We start from the raw sequence: 16,359 nt of genomic DNA, 5'->3' as shown, positions 1-16,359 counted from the left end.
CTGCCTCAGCCTCCTGAGTAGCTGTGATTATAGGCTCCTGCCATCATGCCCAGCTAATTTTGTTTTGTATTTTCAATCGAGATGGGGTTTCGCCATGTTGGCCAGGCTGGTCTTGATCTCCTGACCTCAGGTGATCCACCCATCTCCGTCTCCCAATGTGCTGGGATTACAGGTGTGGGCCACTGCGCCTGGCCTATCTTCCATTCTTCAGAGAATTCACATACTAAGGGGCAATTTATGATCCTCAAATAAGAAACCCAAGTAAAACATCTTAGTTTTTTTTTTTTTTTCTCCAGACTGCATTTTTAATATGAAACTATGAACATCAACATAACATAGCACGTTCTTTGTTCTCTAAGAATTAGGGAACAATTCTGAGGATATTAGGACATTGTTAGATCTCTTTATAATTACTCTGTTTCCCACATAACTGCTTTAGTCTCTGAATCGGTTTGATGCCATTTAAGAGCCACAGTGTTGGACTAAGAAATATCTGAAAGTACACAATGTAAGTTTATTCTCACTGAATCCTTTCCCAATGCCTTTGTATTATTAGAGTAAAATTGAATAAAACAAAACTGGTCTTTCTTGCAGAATTTTAAGAGGTCTTATTGATTTTGCCCTAAAAGTTACCATGGGAGTTATAATCATAACTGTGTAAAGATGGACATTCTGGAAAAAAAGCTTTTACAAGAAATTGAAAATAAAAAAGACTGCCAAAGGAAAAGTTTCATCTTCTGATCTAATTTCAAATCTTTTGAATGTTAAAATAGTCCACAAATTGATGGGGCAGGAGAGGGGAGAGTCTGACACTATGACCTTGCCCTTTATGTCTTCTTGATAGCTTAAATAGAAAGAATAAATAATAAATATCACCTTGAATAGCATGTACTTCTAATCTCTTCTTGTGAAGAAAGTAATCCGGGATCATCTTCTAAGTCCAATGGAAGATTCCATCTTTATGGAATTGTGGTATTGATTTAATTATTCTTTCATTTGCTGCCAGAATTATCTACTTGAATTTGGTCAAATTGTCCCACATCATTCATTCCAATGGGCTGCTTCAGAATTCAAGAATAACTTGTTCATGTTACCTTTATAAAAGAGCAAAGAAGTAAAAAAAAAAAAATGGGTTTTGAAGATGTAGCAACAGTGTAGGGATTGTTTATTCATCCTCTCAGGACTCTTAGTTATACATGTGATAAAGTCACTTTTAGAACATATACATCAATACCAATTAACTTACCTAAATTCCCTGTGCTCTCTTCAATGCAACATGACTGAAAATTCATCATCTATTGTCTATATAATAATCACTTATTGGCGTATGTATAGAAGGGTTCATTAGTGTTAGATAAAAATGGAACTACCACCAGGGCTCATAAGAGCAAGCAGAATGTATTGCTCTCTTGGCAAAAGCGAGCTAGGAAGATTACTCAAGATACGGGTTCACAGGGTATGACCAAATTAGAAGAAGAAAGACCGGATACAGTAAAAAAAGAGTGAGATTTTCCCAAATTAAGATTATGTATGTATTGTGTGTGTGTGTGTATGTGTGTATGTAATATATATTGTTTCCATAATGTACAGTAAAGAAAGGACTTTTAAATGAGATAGTGTCAAATACCAGGAAGGTGTACCCTGAGGATATCTCTTATAATTCAAAAGATTAAAGTTACAAGTTCACTTTTTTACCATTGTTTTGTCCGAATTTCTACCTTGTTTTTGTTGTAGTAAAAGATGTTAAGGCTTCTGGGTCTTTCTCTCACATTTTCATATAGAAAATGAAATACTCCTTTTTATTAAGCTGTTCTTACATTGCTATAAAGAAATACCTGGGACTGGGTAATTTATAAAGGAAAGAAGTTAATTGGCTTATGGTTCTGCAAGCTTTACAGGAGGCATGATGCTGGCATCTGCTGAGCTTCTGAGGAGTTCTCAGGAAGCTTATAATCATGGTGAAGGCACAGAGGTGCCGGCACATCACATGGCAAAAGCAGGAGTGAATGAGAGAGAGAGAGAGAGAGAGAGAGAGATGGGGGAGGTGTCACACACTTTCAACCAACCAGATCTCATGAGAACTCATAAGGGATCTGCCCCCATGACCCGAACACCCCTCAGCAGGCTCCACCTCCAATATTGAGGATTACAATACAATTACATCCTCCCAACAGTGCCCCAAAGTCTTCACTTGTTGCAGCACTAACTCAAAGGTCCAAAGTCCAAAGTTTCATCTGAGACAAGGCAAGTCCCTTCCACCTATGAGCCTGTAAAATAAAAACAAGTCAGTTACTTCCAAGATACAATGAGAATATAGGCATTAGTTAAATATTCCCATTCCAAAAGGGAGAAATCAGTCAAAAGAAAATGGCTAGAGGGCCAATAGAAGTCTGAAACCCAGCAGGGCAGTTATTAAATCTTAAACATGCAAAATAATTCTTGACTCCATGTCCCACATCCAGGGCACACTGGTGAAGAGGTGGAATTCCAAGGCCCTGGGCTTGTTCTTCCCCTGTGGCTTTGCAGAGTTCAGCCCCCAGAGCTGTTCTCATGAGTTGGAGTTGCATGCCTGCAGCTTTTCCAGGAGCAGTGTGCAAGTTGCTAGTGGATATGCTATTCTGGGGTCTGGAGAATGGTAGCCCCCTTCTCACAGCACCACCAGTCAGAGCTCCAGTGGGGACTCTGTTGGGGGGTTCCAACCCCACATTTTCCCTCCACACTGCCTTAGTAGAGGTTCTTTATGAGGGCACCACCGCTATAGCAGGCTTCTTCCTGGGCACCCGGATTTTTTCATATAGCCTCTGAAATTTAGGTGGAGGCCCAGCCTCATTAACTCTTGCACTCTGTGCACATGCAGGCTTAAGACCCTGTGGAAGCTACCAAGACTTACTGCTTGTATTCTCCAAAGTGATGGCTAGAGCTGTACCCAGGTCCCTTGAGCTCTGCTTAGGGCTGGAGCAGCTGGGATATGGGAAGTGGTGTCTCAAGGCCGTGCAGGGAAGCAGGGCCCGGCACCAGGTCCACAAAACATTTCTTCCCTCCTAGTACTCTGGGCCTTTGATGGGAGGGGTTGCCACAGAGGTTTCTGAAATGCCTTCAAGGCCATTTTGCCACTGCCTTGGATATTAGCACTTGGCTCCCTTTTAGTTATGCAAATTTCTCTAGCAAATAGTTACTCCATGGCCTGCTTGAATTCTTCTCCTGAAAAAGCTTTTCCTCTCTTTGCCACAGGGCTAGCTTGCAAACTTTTCGAACTTTAATGCCTTGCTTCCCATCTAAATATAAATTCCAACTTTAAGTCATTTATTTGCTCCCACATTGAGATGGGATGTTAGCAACAGCCAGGCTATACCATGAATGCTTTGCTGCTTAGAAATTTCTTCCACAAGGTATCCTAAATCATCACTTTGAAGTTCAAATTTTCACAGATTGCTAGGGCATGAACAGAATGCAGCCAAGTTCTTTGCTAAGGCGTAACATGTGTGACCTTTGCTCTAGTTCCCAATAAGTTCCTCATTTCCACCTGAGACTTTCTCAGCCTGGCCTTCACTTTCCCTATCACTATCAGCATTTTGGTTACTATTGCTTAATCAGTCTCTAGGAAGTTCCAAACTTTTCCTTATCTTCCTGTCTTCTTCTGAGCCCTCCAAACTTTTCCAGCCTCTGCCCATTACCCAGTTTCAAAGCTGCTTCCACGTTTTCAGCTATCTTTGTAACAAAGTACCACTCCTCTATACCAATATCCTGTATTAAGCCATTCTTGTATTGATATAAAGGAATACCTGAGATTGAGTAATTTATAAAGAAAATGGTTTAATTGGCTCATTGTTCTGCAGGCTGTAAAGGAAGCATGGTGTTGGCAAGTGCTCAGCTTCTGGGGAGGCCTCAGGAAGCTGACATTCATAACAGAAGGCAAAGAGGGAGCAGCCACATCACATGACAAAAGCAGGAGCATGCAAAAGGGGCAAGGTGCCACACGCTTTGAAACAACTAGATGTCATGAGAAATCACTCACTATCATGACGACAGCAGCAAGTCATGAGGGATCTGCTCCCATGACCCAAACACCTCCCGCCAGGCCCCACCTCCAACAATGAGGATTACAATTCAACATGAGATTTGGGTTAGGACAAATATTCAAACTGTATCACTCTTCTTCATCCTTTTATTAGGCAATTTCCCTGACCATCAAAGAGCTTCTTAAGCAACCCCAAAATAATTTTATGGTGGAGAGGTAAATAGAGGTATGATTGATATTTGTTGGCTTAATAAATGGTTTGATATATCAATAATTCTTAACTAAGTCTCTAATAATTATATAATTTTTGTGTATGATGCAAAGTTAGGATGCCTCCCTCTTCTTAATGTGTCACCTCTCCTCCTGAAGGAATGTGGGGTGCTGGGAATAACCCACGGTGTGATATTAAAGAACAATGAAAACTGGAAGACAATGTCAAGTCAACTAAAAAATCAAAAGCCAGGTGGAATGTCAAGGCATGGATCAGAAGAGGCTATTCAGAGGGAAGTGTCTGACAACAACAAAAGTATCCAAGAATCCAGACAAGACTGGCTATTTGAATTCTATGCACATGTGAGTGTGAAAGTGCTTGGTGGCTGAATGGAAAGGGCAATGATGAGAGAATTGCTGTAACCGCCAAGGCAGAACTATGAGCTCATTTCATCCTGAGATTGTAGCCTAGCTGGGGAAGTCAAAGAAACCAAATAAGTAGGACATTTTCTCAAGCCTACTTTAGCTGCTTATGAATCCTGCTATTGATAAGCATATTTAAATTTGTGGTAATCCTCTGGAAGCTGCTTTTGCTGTTTTCTGAAAGTGTGGTAGGTAGAAAGAACATTGAACTAGTAATAGGGAGACAGGTTCTAGGACTTGTCCTGCTACTGATCTAGAATTTTTGATGAATATGCTAAATTCACTTCAACGAAATATACATTAAGAAAGCTGTGTAAAAGGAACAGAACTAGGTAATGTGATGGATACAAAAAATGATTAAGCTAAAATACCTCTCGTCTAAGAGCTCAGAGATCAAGTGTGGGAAATATTTATCCTCAAGTGATAATGAGTCATAGTGTGATAAGAACTAAAAGAGCATAAAGCACAGAGAGGAAGAAACAAGAAAAAATTAACTTAGATGAAAGGCATCAGGTATCTAAAACACATTCTGTTGGAATAATAATTTGAGTAGAGTTTTGAAAGATGGAAGGTATTTTGCTGGTCAGGCATGAGACAGTAGCGCACTTTAGAGAAACAAAACTGCACAAGCAAATGTATGGGGCAACAGTTTCAGTGAGACCTAAGTTCTGGTTTTGGTTTTGAGACAGAGGAGGGAGAAACACTGTGGAGATGACACTGAATTGATGGGGAGTAAATCGTTGAATGCTTTGAATTTCCAGGTAGAGAAGATGATCTACTCTATAAGCAATGAGCAACCATTGACAAGCTTGTGAATATGACAGATAGAATAAAAATAATAACAACAACCAGTAACAACCCATGAATGTATTTGCAGGGTCACAGGCTACAGAAATCAAGACATGCTTTTTCTGAACAAGGCAGGTGCAGTCAACCTAGAAAGGGAGGATGGTTAAAACAAAACTTTATACAGGATCAATCAATAGGATTTGGCAAAAAAAAAAAAAAAAAAAAAGAGAAATAATAGAAGAGAGAAATGAAAATTCTGTGGACCGCTTATTAAGTCTGTGTCTTTAAAACTATTTGTGGAGGGCATGGTTCCATCGTGTATCTCAAGAATCAAGTTGGATTGAAGGATCAAGTTGGACTATGTGTGTCTCCACAATGAACTCTGTGTGTTACTGGGTTTGTGTACAATTTTCTTTGGTAGTTTTCTGCTAAATATAAGAGATAAATAAAATTTGCAAATTTCTGCGATAAATTAAAGGTTTAGACCATGATCATGTTCGTGGATGCTTTCAATTCAGATATTCTAAGTATCATTTTTACTGTCATGCTATGTAGGAAGTCACTGAAAATACATCACCAAGGTGTCCCAAAGGCCCTGTGGAAACCTTAAGTCATTTAATGATGCCTAGAATTTCCTGGTTGTCTTATTCGATTTGATACTGCAGCAAACAAACTTGTAGCACTAAATAAACAGAAGTTATATGACATTGAATTTGGGAAATGTTACATAAGCCCTTAATTTTAACAATGTTTTTCGCTGGGAAAATATAATAATCAATATTAACAAACGTATTGAGCATCTGTACTGAGTGTATCTAAAAAAACAAATAGAATGGGGCCAGGCGTGGTGGCTCAGGCCTGTAATCCCAGGACTTTGGGAGGCCGAGATGGGTGGATCACGAGGTCAGGAGATGGAGACCATCCTGGCTAACACGGTGAAACCCCGTGTCTACTAAAAATACAAAAAATTAGCCGGGTGCGGTGGCGGGCGCCTGGAGTCCCAGCTACACGGGAGGCCGAGGCAGGAGAATGGCGTGAACCCGGGAGGTGGAGCTTGCAGTGAGCTGAGATTGCGCCACTGCACTCCAGCCTGGGCGGCAGAGCGAGACTCCGTCTCAAAAAAAAAACAAAAAACAAAAAACCCAAATAGAATGATGCTGAGTACCTTAGGTTTTCTTTGGGAAATTGGAAAAAGCACAAGTAGACAATGTTTCAAACATTCTAAAGCAGTTTTAAGTGATAATTATGGTCCCTTTTACCACCACCATTTATGACTCTCCCAATTTTTTAATTTGGTTTGTAAGTTTCCTACTTTAAGAGGTTATAGTGGCTCGTATTTACCAAGTTTTAACTGTTTCCTGTTTTTCTGTTGATTCAGTTACTGCTAAGTCTTAAGGTTCAATTTAGACTCCTTGTGGATCTAGGAACATAACGTAATGGAGTGTGAGGGCTACTACAAATCAACTAAAACCATAGATCCAAGGCCCATTCTGCCCATTGGTTTTGTAGGAAGGAGGGTTTTCTACATTGTTTTTGAATGTCAAGGTTCAGGGATGTCAGGTAGGTGTCTTTCATATCAGACCTTGAGACAAAGTTTTAGTGTAGGTAGTTTATTTGAAATGGGACTACAGGAGACACAGGAAAGGAAGAAAGCTAATCTAGGATGTGCTATTGAGGTTACTACTGCAGGCAACAGAAGCTCAATCTTGCTAGGGACATAGGGAGAACAGAGAAAACACCTCAGAACGGTTCCACCAAAGGAGCGAGGATGCAGAAATATTATTAATTTTCATTCGTTTATCATTGATTAATTATTGATCAAAGTCTGCTCCCAGGGGCACAAACTCCTGGCATTTCCAGCTGGACTCTGCCCTTTCAGGTCAAGCAGGCTCCTATGACCAGAGAAAGCCCAGAGGCAGAGAGTCACAGGTGCTTGCAGCAGAAAGCCTTTGGTCTATGTGAAAATGGTGGCTGCCATGGGGAAATGGGCAGAGGACCTACTTGAGTCCTTGTAACTCCAAAACATATTTCAGTAAAGTTTGTTCTCTCGTAGGTCTTAGAATTTTGTTCAGTATTCAATTTTATCTACCTGAGTTGCCCTCACTCTACTTTCCTTTGGATTAATAGTAATTTGAACCTATAAAGACACTTCTTCTTAAGAAGGTAATATCCAGGATAAAATTAAACATGACAATTTAGCACCAACGTTTTAAGTATTTTTGAAATATTCACAACATGAAATTTATAATAGCATATCTCTCAGTATCTCATCTTTACTTCCTTCTCTGACTGAGAAAATTCCAATCCAAATGCACTCCATTCTGAGCACTTTCAATAATTGGAACATTTCATTTAGGAAAGCAATCATGATTTTCAGAAGACGCCTCATAAAGCTTTTAAGATTATTTAAATATTATCCATTACTATAAACACCAAAATATAAAAGCAATTAGATCTCTAAGTATGTTCATAGCAAAGGTGATTTTCTTTTCTTAAGGGATTTGAGAGGTTTTAGGAAGGCTGTGGGAAATACGTTCAGAAACTGACCACCTACCCACCACCACCCGCTGCGATGTAGTACAGAAGAAGAAGGGACAGACAAATGATCTATTACTCCATACTCAAAGAAATATCTTTAAGGGAGCAGAGACTGAGAAAGGCTTTTGAAAATTCATGGAGTTTTAGTTCTTATCCTTTCCCGGGATGGCAAATCCAGTGAACATGGACTTCCACTCCCCTTTTTCTCAACTGCTACAGACAATACAAATTAATCCCACAGATACTTTTCCAAACATTTTCTGTAAAGAGACAGAGAATAAATAGTTTAAGCTTTGCAGTCATGTGGTTTCTGTCTACTCAACTTTGCTGTTGTAGTGCAAAGCAATTACAGACAACATATAAGGAAGTGCTTGTGCTGTATTCCAGTAAAACCTTATTTATAGGCAGTGAAATTTGAATGTTATATAACGTTCTTGTGTCATACAGTATTCTTCTATTTATTTTTTTCAACGATTTAACAATGTAAAAATTGCTCCTAGCTAATGTGCTATATAACAATAGGTGACAGTCTACACTCGTCCCATGTACCATAGTATGCCAACCTCTGTCCTAGTACAGTCCCTTCATTTTGGAAACAAGAAAATAGGGTAAAAAAGGGTAAGCAACTTGCTTAAGAATACATGAATGTTTTGTGGCAGAGCCAGTTTGTGTCAAAATATCTTAAAGCTGGTCCATACTGGCTTCCCTTTAATGATAAGTACCAAGCAACATACTCCCCTTTACTTTGATTAATACATTATTGAAAAGGATCAGACACACATCGAAATGAACTTTCTCCTGGATCCTTTTGAGATATACCTATATTATTTAAATGCTGCAATATAGAAGCAGATGAACTACATACACATATATACATGGGCTTTTTAATTAATTACCTTTATTCCAAATAGAAGATATAAGATATAAGTATATATTTTATAAAGCAGATATAAGAAATGGTCAATCTTTCTGTCTTCAGTGCTAATTTAATCATTAATGTTTTAAAGACTTACAAGCAACATCTACATGGGAAATCAAGCTTTAATAGCAATACTAGTATTTGAAATATATACACAATGAGATACCGTTCAGCCTTTAAAAAGAAGGAAATCCTGCCATTTGTGACAATATGGATGAATCTGGAAGATAAGACATTAAGTAAAACAAGCCAGGCACAGAAAAACAAATACTGCATGATCTCACTTATATGTGAAATCTAAAAATAGTGAACTCATACAAGAGTACAATGCTAATTACCAGGGGCTGGGTGGGGGGAATCAGGATGATTGGGAGATGTTGGTCAAAGCATACAAAATTTCAGTTAGATAGGAGGAATGAGTTCAAGAGATCTGCTGTACAACATGGTGGTGATAGTTAGTAATGTATTATATACTTGAAAATGGCTAAGAAAGTATATTTTAAGTGTTCTTACTACAAAAAATAAGTATGTAAGGTAATGCATGTATTAATCAGCTCAGGCTAACCAGGCTACAATGTATGCATATTTCAAAATATGTTATATACCATAAATATATACAATTTTTAGTTGTTAACTAAAACTTAAAGATTAATAAGGAATACCTACGTGAGAAATTTAGCTTTATTAGCCACACTATTATTGGAAATACTGTTGTCATTTAAATTATATTTCATTTTACTACAAATATACACCTGCACTTTAAAAGTAAACCAATTCCAATATTCACATAAAAAAACACTCATAACTCACAAATGAAGTACAATATATTCAGAGAACAGACTGAATTTTAAAAGACAAGGAAATATAGAAGGCCTATTATAATTAAACCATTATTCCTCAGAAATATTCTAAAAGATGAAATAATACTCATCAAAGATCTACCTGAGACCAAGAAATATTTTGGAAAAAAAATTTATTGATTCTTCCTCACCAAAGGAGCACCTTTGATGGTGGAAGACACCCCCGTTCTTAGGAGTTTAGCATTTTCACGGACAAAATTACGTCGATGGACTGGCACGTTGTCATGTGTCTTGTGAGTAGCATCAATTTTGGATTTTGCATTTTTCGGTGGCACGGTAGTTGGAGATAATCCGTTGATCTCATATATCCAGTACATTTCTTCTGTCTGGAGACAAAGAGGGAGAAATTTTTTTTTTTTTTTAAATATCCAGGGACTTTAAAACATGTAGGGAAAAGTTCACTATAATTAACATCTTCTGTTCTCCATGTAGAGTATGGGAAAGGTACAAAACTGAAACCACTTAGAGTGACAATTAATGTGGAAAATAAAGCAAGTATTTCACTTTATGAATTAAGAATTATTTACTAAAAAATCTCTCAGAGATTCTCCTTGTAAACTAGACATCTGTCTGATAATAAGGGAAAACAATCTATTTGGTTTGCATAAGACTGTTGTCCAGTATGAACTCCAACTAATGGAAATAGTACCTTCCAAGATAAACACATTCATAAGAATTTAAGTGTAACCATAGAAATGACTGGTAAAATATATTTAGCTGCTTTGAAGATTATGCAAGTACATAGTATGTGTAACCATTTTATATATTTATTTTTATTTTTTATTTTTTAGACAGGGTCTCACTCTGTCACCCAGGCTGGAGTGCAGTGGTATGATCTTGGCTCACTGCAATCTCCACTTCCCTGGTTCAAGCAATTCTTGTGCCTCAGCCTCCCGAGTAGCTAGGATTACAGGCATGTGCCACGACACCTGGCTAATTTTTGTATTTTTAGTAGAGATGGGGTTTCACCACATTGGCCAGGCTAGTCTCAAAATCCTGACCTCAGATGACCCACCCTCCTCGGCCTCCCAAAGTGCTCAGATTACAGGCGTGAGCCACCGTACTGGCCCATAGTATGTATAACCATTTTAATATACCAAAAATGATGTAAGATCATTGCTGACAATCACCATCTAAATCCAAGTGAGTAGAATTTATATTGTGATTTGTTTAAAAATTCTTCATTTCTTCTGCATATATGTTTATGTTTATACTGAAGTCTCATTCCTTGTGCAGAACTTCCTGAAACCACCTGTGTTTATACTGGTGTCCTCCTAACACTAAGATTTATACCACGTATACTCAGAAAACTCATTCAGAATAAGTCCAGACAAACTGAATATTTCAATGCCCTGAGCTTTATATGTAGTGTGATACCTATCAATTAATATTAAGTGCAAGAATGTCTTGCACAACTGTCATAGCCTCATCTTAATCATATCTGGCCCATTTATCTAGTGTTTGTAATAATTATGTATTCAGAATCAGTGTGTCAAAAGCAGACCAAACCAAGGAGCATAATATGACTGGGTAAAAAACATTTTACTTCATATAAGGATGTTTAATTTGAAAAACAAAGCTATATTTTAGCGATTGTGCATAGGCATATATTTTCCAGTACATTGACCCACTTGATGGGTGAAAATGAGTGAGCTAAATGAAGAGACCTACACCATGCCTGGCATTTGATACTAATGCCTGAGTTACTGAAGGGCCCTGCACCCATGGCCATCATTTAGTGGGTACACATGAGTAAGCTATATGAAGGGATCTATATCCTTACTCAGCACTTAGTAGGTACAAATGAGAGCTAAAAGTAGGGACTTGTACCTTTACCTTCACCAAGACACTTTAGAAATAATTACTTTAAAAAAATTATTTTAAAGTCCCAATTATATTTATTGAAATTCAATTAAGATTTAAATTTTACAATAAGTGATGCTGAGCGTGCGTGTGCTTGTGTGTGTGTGTGCTTTGTGTGTGTGTATGGAAGTTGTTCATACTCTTCATTCCAAAAAGCTATACAACATTAATAGGCTTATTTTATGAAATAAAGATTGAACATTATAGTTGTTTTACATATAGCTAAATTTCTTCAGTCTAACCATAAATAAAAGCAACTATCCATGTATATTAAAAAAAAATTTAAAGATCTAACTTTATATCTTCTATCCCCAATCTCCCTTTGAAAATATAAATACAAAACAGAAGTTAAAATAATATAAGAATACGTTAATACTTCCATATTACTAACATCTCATAGAATAACCACATCGAGTTTTTACAAAAGAATGCCAAATTGACAATTATACTTCTCAACTATTTATTTAAAGAAATTTGAAAAAATACACAGATGAAACTTCCACATTTAGGTTGTGTCTCTGTGTTCTGAAAAGAGATCGCCCAAAGTCCATGATCTCATGGAATGAATAACCAAAGCTGTATGTATATTTTTATTTCCCAAGTTTCCATTAAGAAAGCTATATATTCAAGGCACAGTTCTATGAATGGAAACAATTGATAATTATCCACTAGCAGATGTGGTCTGTGTCCACCCACAACCCTCAGGTGTTTTCATACCACTGCCTGCTTCAACTTTCAATTGGAAGATTAGCCTAAAAGTCCTTACTATAAAATATGTGTGAAACTTCATAGATCAATTTTGCCCCTCTTTGGCTCAAGATTGTTCAGAAACCCCGGAAGTCTTCTCTACTGGTACCAGAGTTTGAACAATCTCTGAGAGCATTTTTCAATCAGTGATTGGAATAGTGGCGGTTACTATATAAGTAACCAAACTTTCTTAACCTCTCAGGTGTGAAAACTCTGAGGTATGTGTTCCACGCCATTTCCCAGAGATCTTCCACGGGATTCATTTCCAGTTGCTCACTGTGGCAGATGCCTGGATAAAGTACCCTTTACTGATTTCTTCCCCTTCCCTATCTCACATCCTGTCTTCCCTACATCTGTTAATTGAGATCACATAGCAAATATGCTACTTGGATTTCTATCCTTATTTCAAGATCTGCATCTGAGATGCAGATACAAACCAAGATATTTACAATGCTATTTCCCACAATTTCATGCTAATGATCTATTCCTTTAAAAGCAAACACAAATTATCAATGTCTGGTTATGTCTCTAGTTATAACAGGTATATCTGTATATAAATATTACTTATATGAATACTATATTACTTATATTTTATAAGTATTACCTATATACTTATATACTTATATTACTTATATATTGTAAATGAAATCACAATCATATATAATCTTATATATTATATATTACTGTATAAACTGTATGAATAATTTATATAAGTATAAAGATAAAGAATCATATATTTTATGTTAGATAATTCTGATAATCCTCACATTTTCATAAATTAAGATTTATCATATCTACAAGGGATATAAGGAGATTTACTACTCTCTTTGAGTAGCACCGCTTTTTGTAAAACAGACTAAATAAGTACACTTTAGTCTCTCAAAGCTAGTGCTATATATCTTGTTTACTAGTGGGAAAAGACAACTTTTAATAATTTTAAATTTGATTTAATGGAATGGGAAATTATGAAACTTGTGAACAAGATTATTGAGGTTTGTTTGGGCTAATATTTAACTGACATGTTCTTTAAAATCATCATTTTTATTTTCAAGTGAGGCAAAATGAAGATAATATAGTTGCAAACATTGACTTAATGCTTAAAATCATTCATTTAAAAAAGATAATGATAATGCAAATAATATTTTTGATTTAGATAATGCTTTAATGATTTAATGGTTCCATTTATATAATGTTCTAGAAATTACAATATTCGTGGTTGTCAAGGGTAGGGCAAGAATTACAGTGTTGGATATCCTTAGCACAAGGTAACCCTTCATACAGAAGGAGAGGAAGAGAGTGGGCATATAGGTGAAGCAGAATTGGCTATAAGTTGATAAATGTTCATACTGCATAATTAGTGCATGGTGATTAATTATGCTCTCTATCTCTGTACATATTTGGAATTTTCAATAATAAAAGTAGAATTAAGAAAATCATGATTTCTTTTTTTTTTTTTGAGACGGAGTTTCGCTCTGTCGCCCAGGCTGGAGTGCAGTGGCTTGATCTCGGCTCACTGCAAGCTCCGCCTCCTGGGTTCCCGCCATTCTCCTGCCTCAGCCTCCCCAGTAGCTGGGACTACAGGCGCCCGCCACCTCGCCCGGCTAGTTTTTTCTATTTTTTAGTAGAGACGGGGTTTCACCGTGTTAGCCAGGATGGTCTCGATCTCCTGACCTCGTGATCCGCCCGTCTCGGCCTCCCAAAGTGCTGGGATTACAGGCTTGAGCCACCGCGCCCGGCCGAAAATCATGATTTCTTAAACGTTTGAAACTCAATTTTCCCTACATAAATGGTATCAAATTGTACCACTTTAGGCTAAAAATGGCATATGCTCTGTTGTTCCCATGTAACAACTTGTTCCCTCACATAAAATCTTTAATTGCACTGCCAGTAATTTGTCAAATCAACACAGAGAAATCAGGCACAGGTTTTGTTGGTAAAGCCTTCTGTTAATTGTAGAACTGTCTACTGTATGCTAGATAAAATGAACATAATTTTAATTTGAAAATATTTTTAAAGATGCCATTTAATCCCCTTAAAGCAAACTGAAGCAAGTACAATATGATCACTTTAAATTATGTATCAAGGCTGGGTGCAGTGGCTCACGCCTGTAATCCTGGGACTTTGGGAGGCCGAGGTGGGTGTATCACAAGGTCAGGAGATCAAGACCATCCTGGCTAATACGGTGAAACCCCATCTCTACTAAAAACACAAGAAAGTAGCCGGGCGTGGTGGCAGGTGCTTGTAGGCCCAGCTACTCAGGAGGCTGAGGCAGGAGAATGGCGTGAACCCGGGAGGCGGAGCTTGCAGTGAGCCAAGATCGCACCACTACACTCCAGCCTGGGCGACAGAGTGAGACTCTGTCTCAAAAAAGAAAAAAAGAAAGAAAAATTATGTATCAGTGTAGGCAACAGGGTATGCGCAAAATGTCAACAAAGGCTTTACCTTCTTACTACCTAGATTGTAAGGACTCTTAGAAAGATGAAAAAAATAGAAATAACTTTCTCAAACAATATTCAATATTTTGTCTCTGTTCATTAAAACAATAAATTTTTTCTGCCTATGGCACTGGCTAATTATTGCTTGATTGAGAAATCTAGAAATTGCTTTTGCACCAGGAGTTGTGTGTATACGACACCATGCACGTGTGCCAATGCTACTGAAAGTAGACGGTGGTAATAGATACCTTTTTAGAAATAGTTTGAAAGTTGTATTTAGCCTGAAAGCTCTTACTATAAAATTTGTGTGAAACTTTATAGATCAACTCTGGTTACTGAATACATGTTCAAAATTGTATTTACCTTAACTGTTAATAAAATGATGACTTTAACAGATGATTACTGGCTCACATCATGCTTTTTCCATTCAAAATAAGTGTTATCTTTTATTCCATTTTTTTAATGTTAGACTTCAACATCTTGCCAATACTCTGCCTTAATTAAGGGCTCCAAAATCCCTATCTCAAATAACCTAAAGTTAATGAAGTCCTTGAATAGGTATGTTACAGAAAGTAATACATAACTATATAAATCACTTTACAGTCAGTATTTGTCTCTTCCACAGTTCCTTAATATGGAAGGAAAGTATTTTTTTTTTTAACTTTCCTCTAGTGTTGACAACTTTTTTGTTATATACCATCCTTAAAATTCTGTTCTTGGATAAAATAAAAGTAAACCAAGACTCAGCAGTTGAGATAAGTTGATTTTTGCACAGCAAAATTGTTATTCTTTATCTGTGACCATTTAGGAAAACCTTTTCTCGCTAGTTTATTTAGTGTGTTTAGTTGCATCAAACATCCTTGACTATTGTCTTTGTAGAACTCACCTGTATTACTAATGTTGCTTTATATTTCCTACAGTACATTTTAGGTTTAAATCCTACAGTGATGACAGTTCCGTTTGTGTTACAAGGAAGAAGTTCTCCAGCCTGAGGTCTTACAAAAAACTCCAGATCACTGCCAGGTAGGAAGTGTGCAGTGAATGGTTCAGGATTTCTGGAACAAAAGTACAAAATTCAACTTACTAAATGTGATCATTACCTCATTCTCTTTGTGAGAGCTTGATGAGAAGAATTTGAATCCTGCTGCCATAGGCCTGGTTAAACATTAATGCTGAATGCTTACCTAATAAGAGCGAGGAGGCATTTTTTAAAAGATTACTGAAGTCATTCTTCCCAGGGTGACATAATGAAATTCTAAAGATTTTTAAAATCTCATCTTATTTTTATAATGTACAAAGAGGTTGGGTGCGGTGGCTCAAGCCTATAATCCCAGCACTTTAAGAGGCCGAGGCAGGTAGATCACCTGAGATCAGGAGTTGGAGACCAGCCTGGCCAACATGGCGAAACCCCATCTCTACTAAAAATACAAAAATTAGCCAGGCATGGTGATGCATGCCTGTAATCCCAGCTACTCGGGAGGCTGAGGCAGGAGAATCGCTTGAACCTGGGAGGTGGACGTTGCAGTGAGCCGAGATCATGCCATTGCACTCCAGACT

At 37.4% G+C, this 16,359-nt stretch overlaps 1 protein-coding gene across 1 annotated transcript in view; it reads right to left on the bottom strand.

The window, feature by feature from the left end:
• Window positions 1-9,559: 9,559 nt before the first annotated feature.
• The window catches only part of CFAP47 (cilia and flagella associated protein 47), a 434,654-nt gene continuing 427,854 nt past the window's right edge, over window positions 9,560-16,359 (bottom strand). The window contains exons 63-64 of the mRNA XM_025371837.1: window positions 15,689-15,857; window positions 9,560-10,083 (exon numbers count right to left, since the gene is read on the bottom strand). Coding sequence (XP_025227622.1) covers window positions 9,871-10,083; window positions 15,689-15,857 — 382 coding nt within the window. The 3' untranslated portion in view covers window positions 9,560-9,870. The remainder of the gene's footprint in view (window positions 10,084-15,688; window positions 15,858-16,359) is intronic.

This window comes from Theropithecus gelada, chromosome X, assembly GCF_003255815.1.
Source record: "Theropithecus gelada isolate Dixy chromosome X, Tgel_1.0, whole genome shotgun sequence".
Lineage (NCBI taxonomy): Eukaryota > Metazoa > Chordata > Mammalia > Primates > Cercopithecidae > Theropithecus > Theropithecus gelada.
Note: the sequence above shows the minus strand (reverse complement) of the source record. Positions and strands in the feature narration are given on the sequence as shown.